This window comes from Sinocyclocheilus anshuiensis, unplaced genomic scaffold (genome assembly GCF_001515605.1).
Source record: "Sinocyclocheilus anshuiensis isolate Anshui unplaced genomic scaffold, SAMN03320099.WGS_v1.1 scaffold838, whole genome shotgun sequence".
NCBI lineage: Eukaryota > Metazoa > Chordata > Actinopteri > Cypriniformes > Cyprinidae > Sinocyclocheilus > Sinocyclocheilus anshuiensis.
The window spans coordinates 686,270-691,301 of record NW_015539915.1 but is presented as its reverse complement, the minus strand read 5'-3'; the positions used below and the strand labels follow the sequence as shown (position 1 = coordinate 691,301).

Sequence of the window (5,032 nt, the reverse complement as noted above, 5' to 3'; positions counted from 1 at the left end):
TATATGCTTTTTCCATTAAAAACACCATTCATGAAGCGAGAGTGACTTGCCGTCGCATTGTGTGTCTGTCGCAGGATTTTAATGTCACACACTCGCCTCTTTAGCCTTTAGCTGGTCGGCTAACCGCCGGTCATCAACATGACGCTCATATTCTGTTATTAAGCAGAAATTAAGAAACAAATAGGGCTGAATGGGATAGACGGCAGGTCTTTACCTGGAGGTGAGAGGTTTGCTGTACTTACACTGAGCTCTAATGGATTTAAAAGCCTAATCTAATCCTCATTAAAGCGCAGTTGTTGTTAGCCTGCAGCAGACATCAGCGGCACAAACTAAACATTTAACGTTACGTATGTTCAAATCTTTAGAGCAATATACGGGAATGTATTGCTTGTTTGGTTGTGTTTATGAAATATTAATTCTCAAGAAAATATAGAGACATTTAAATATGAATGAACCTTACTAGCCACAGATTTCAATACATGCAAAGTTATTAAAACCAACTCGAACAGTAGTTTAAATCTTGACAGTTATCTTGCTGATCTGCTTTTAGGGCTTTTTTTGTTGGAGCTGATTTTTGGGCTTTAATGATACTGTGTGTGTGTGTATAGGGAGCTCGCTGTTTTGAGACAGTCTTATTGAAACGGACAAGACATACATTTGCCTTGTTCCTCCAGACACATGAACCAAGATGCCTCAGAACACCCTCAAGAGCACTCATTACATTGAGCTGGGCAGTTATCAGTACTGGCCCGTGCTTGTGCCGAGAGGAATCCGATTATACACCTATGAACAGATCCCAGTGTTTCTGAAGGAGAATCCATACATCACAGACGGATACAGAGCACACCTGCCATCCAAACTGTGCCTCAGAAGGTGCGTTTCTTTCCCTTTTGATAGTGTAGATGTGTTGCCATTCGTTTACTCATTATTTCTCATATCCCACAGCATATTCATTCTGTCCAATGAGACGGTGAACATCTGGAGTCATCTGCTTGGGTTCCTGCTGTTCTTCTCGCTGGGAGTGAATAACATGGCCACAGTCCTGCCGTCTGCGGGGGCGTCACGAGAGGACTATGTCATTTATTCAATCGGACTGTTTTGTTTTCAGGTAATATATAAAATGTGCGCTAGGAAATATATAATAGTTCTATTAATGCGCTTTGACAGAGCTTAGATAATCATGTGTAATACACAGGAACAAATAAGTGTTACATATGAATTAATGTGGTTTTCTGTTTTTTATTCTATGGTCAGGTTTGCATGCTGTGCTCTGTGGGCTATCACTTGTTCTGCTGTCATCGCTCGGAGAAGACGTGTCGCCGCTGGCTTGCTCTGGACTATGCTGGAATATCCGTGGGGATTTTGGGATGTTATGTGCCTGGAGTCTTCTATGCCTTCTACTGCAACAGTGTATGACATGTGTTTTATAAGAGCGGTCTTCAAGTCTGACGATGGATGGTTTCTTTTCACAGCTTTAATTTCATTTGTATTGTTTTTATTGTATATATTAAATTAAATGCATTATGTTAATTGATGTTGAATTAGCTACATTTAATTATTTATTCTAATATTATTTTAGCTATTTATTTATTTATACATATTTATATTATATACACTACCAAGAAGTCAAAAGTTTGGAATAATTAAAAAAATGTTATGTTCCTAAAAATACATATCTTGTATTCACCAAGGCCTGCATTTATCTGATCAAAAATACAGTAAAAATAGTAGTGTTGTGAAATATTATTACTATTTAAAATAGTTGTTTTATATTTTAATATATTTAAAAATGTAATATGTGACCCTGGAGCACAAAAGCAGTCTTAAGTCGCTGGGGTATATTTGTAGCAATAGCCAACAATACATTGTATGGGTCAAAATTATCGATTTTTCTTTTATGCCAAAAATCATTAGGATATTAATTAAAGATCATGTTCCATGAAGATATTTTGTACATTTCCAACAGTAAATATAACAAAACTTAATTTTTGATTTGTAATATGCATAAGCACTTCATTTGGACAACTTTAAAAGCGATTTTCTCAATATTTAGATTTTTTTTGCATCCTCAAATTCCAGATTTTCAAATAGTTGTATCTCGGCCAAATATTGCCCTATCCTAACAAACCATACATCAATAGAAATCGTATTTATCTCAATTCCAAAAAACTGACCCTTATGACTGGTTTTGTGGTCCAGGGTCTCATATAATCCTGTGATGCTAAGCTGAATTTTTAGCATCATTACTCCAGTCTTCAGTGCACATGATGTTTGTTTCAGTTTTGGAGGCAGGTGTACCTGCTGACGGTGCTGGCTCTCATCCTGGCTGTGTTTGCGGCTCAGATTCATCCGCTCTACCTCACACAGCAGTGGAAGAAACTGCGCTCTGTCATGTTCTGCTCTGTGGCTGGATACGGCATCATCCCAGCCTGCCACTGGGTCTGGCTCAATGGAGGATTTGACTCTGAAATCGTAAAGGTGATATATTTGCATTGAGACACTATGAGGAGGGAAATAGCAATATATCACTTCTACCAGTGACGGTTGTGGTACTATTAATATTGATCACTCTTTGCAGGTGTTTTTTCCTCGAGTCATGATCATGTATTTGATTGCCGCCTCAGCATTCCTTTTCTACGTCAGTAAAATCCCAGAACGATACTTTCCAGGTGATGTTTTCTATATTAAATTGCTATATTTTATTGAAGGAATTGTTCACCCCAAAATGAAAATTTGCTGAAAATGTCACGCCATCCAAGATGTAGATGAGTTTGTTTCTTCATGTGAAAAGATTTGGAAAAATGTAGTATTACATCATTTGATCATAAATGGATCCTCTGCTGTGAATGGGTGCCGTCAGAATAAGAGTCCAAACAACTGATAAAAACATCACAGTAATTCACACCACTCCAGTCTTAACGTCCAATTAACGTCTTGTGAAGTGAAAAGCTGCATTTGTAAGAAACAAATCTATCAAGGCATTTTAGCTGTATATTTCTCTCCTGATTCAGATGCAATATTATGGGTAGAGGACTTTTAGCCAGAAGCAACGATTTGAAGTTAAAAACATCTTAATGATGGATTTGTTTCTTACAAACATGCAGCATTTCACTACACAAGATGTTAATTGATGGACTGGAGTGGTGTGGATCACTTGTGGATTATTGTGACGTTTATATCAGCTGTTTGACGGCACCCATTCACTGCAGAGGATCGATTGGTGAGCAAGTGATGTAATGCTACATTACTCCAAATCTGTTCTGATGAAGTAACGCAACTACATCTTGGACGGCCTGAGGGTGAAAATCTTTTACCCTTCTTTTTATACTATATATTGGGGGGGGCGGGACTTTTAATACTGATGTTATATTTAAAGTTGTTAAAAACTATCAAATCCAGATCACCAATCTAATTCTGGTTACATGTTGTGCTTTTTTTTTTCTCTTGAATCATGTTGAAATCTAATCAAATAAAATCGAATTGACCAAATTAGTCAAGGATCACATTGATTCAGAACAAATATTTACCCACCTTTTTATGTCTGTCCTCACAGGCCAGCTGAACTATCTTGGAGCCAGTCACCAGCTCTGGCATGTGCTGGTGGTGGTCATGTTCTACTGGTGGCACCAAACCGCTATCTACATCATGAAGTACAGACACAATCAGCCCTGCACAGACTACAGCAGTCATGGTTAAACGCGGTTATAAAATCACCTGAGCCATTTATGTTCAACAAATTCATTTGGTTTTTGTTTGGCATTATTTTAAGTTGTGCTAATAGAATCAAACAATGAAACTTTACCTCTCATTTCAGTCATTTGCCTTTGAACACCCTACTGTAGGGTTACGTGCAATGAAAATCACGTTTCGTGTAATCAGTCGACTTCCTCTGCCTGAACAAATGTTTCATACATATTCACTGCTGGATATCAAGTGTCTTTGTTACTTCATGTATTTTGTTTTCTATTGAGCCTTTTCCCCATGGTATCATTGGGGTTGTGAAACTATACATGCTGATAATATGTTGCCTAACCTTTCTGGAATGTCCTTAATTTAAATGCTCTTAACTATCACTGTTCTGTGACTGAGGAATTCTATGGTAGAGGGTAATTCTGTAATTTCTGTAATCAATAAAGGGAGTTGTTTTGATGTATTAAACACATTTTAGTTCATGTATAAAGCAGCACTGGAAATTGGGCATTTAAATGACTAAGAAAGCATTACTTCAGTACTTTTTGTGAACAATGGGTCAAAATCACTACTATATGCACTGAATTGATTATGAACATGGCGGCCGCTAGCCTACTGTACAAAGCCTTTTGTGTGACTTTCTCCGTCTCATCCTTTTTAAACGTGTCGATGGTTTAATTTTCTTTATTTGATATGATGTAAACTGCCTGTCTGAATGAATATATCTGAATTATGGAACTGAATAAAAAAATCTTGTTTGTACTTCGTGTGCCGTGTTGGGGAAAGTTACTTTTAAAAGTAATGCATTACAATATTGCGTTACTCCATAAAAAAGTAACTAATTACGGTACTTAGTTACTTTTTATGGAAAATAATGCGTTACTTTTGCGTTACTTTTTAAATCTGGACAGGGCTTGCTTGTTTTAAAAAAAAAAAAGTTATATTTTTGGCAAATATAAAAGCCTTTTCACACCAAAAGTGAAATGAATAAGCCTCAGGCTGAAGGAAATGTAAATTTACGTCCGTACAGTAGAATGCAGAAGAAGACATTTCAACACACTTCAGCAATAAAAAAGACACAAATGTTTGTCTAGAGTAATTTGTGCTTATTAGTACGGTTGAACTGGATCATCGAAGGTCAGAAGCAAAGACATTGGTTAATAGAATGGGATTAAATACATAAAGCATCTTTGTGTTGTTTAACATTTAATTATTGCAGGTTTGCGTCATATTCTGAGTTGCATTATTTTTATTAATTTTGAGAAATACTGAATCTGTGGTTTTTTTTTTGTGAGTGAGATGAATTAATGCATATTCATATTTATTTTAGAACTACAGTAAC

General features: G+C 36.5%; 1 protein-coding gene across 1 annotated transcript; it reads left to right on the top strand.

Moving 5' to 3' along the window:
* Positions 1-42: 42 nt before the first annotated feature.
* LOC107686425 (progestin and adipoQ receptor family member 3-like) lies at positions 43-4,439 on the top strand. Its single transcript, XM_016483408.1, has 7 exons — positions 43-220; positions 675-873; positions 946-1,108; positions 1,255-1,410; positions 2,281-2,478; positions 2,579-2,669; positions 3,554-4,439. The coding sequence occupies exons 2-7, from the start codon at positions 689-691 to the stop codon at positions 3,694-3,696; spliced, it is 936 nt and encodes a 311-aa protein (XP_016338894.1). The 5' UTR covers positions 43-220; positions 675-688; the 3' UTR covers positions 3,697-4,439.
* Positions 4,440-5,032: the final 593 nt, after the last annotated feature.

Coding starts and splice junctions, on each gene's coding strand:
- LOC107686425 (XM_016483408.1), top strand. CDS start 689: ATGCCTCAGAACACCCTCAAGAGCACTCATTACATTGAGCTGGGCAGT. Junction 1,109..1,254: donor TCGGACTGTTTTGTTTTCAG/GTAATATATAAA, acceptor TTCTATGGTCAG/GTTTGCATGCTGTGCTCTGT. Junction 1,411..2,280: donor ATGCCTTCTACTGCAACAGT/GTATGACATGTG, acceptor TGTTTGTTTCAG/TTTTGGAGGCAGGTGTACCT.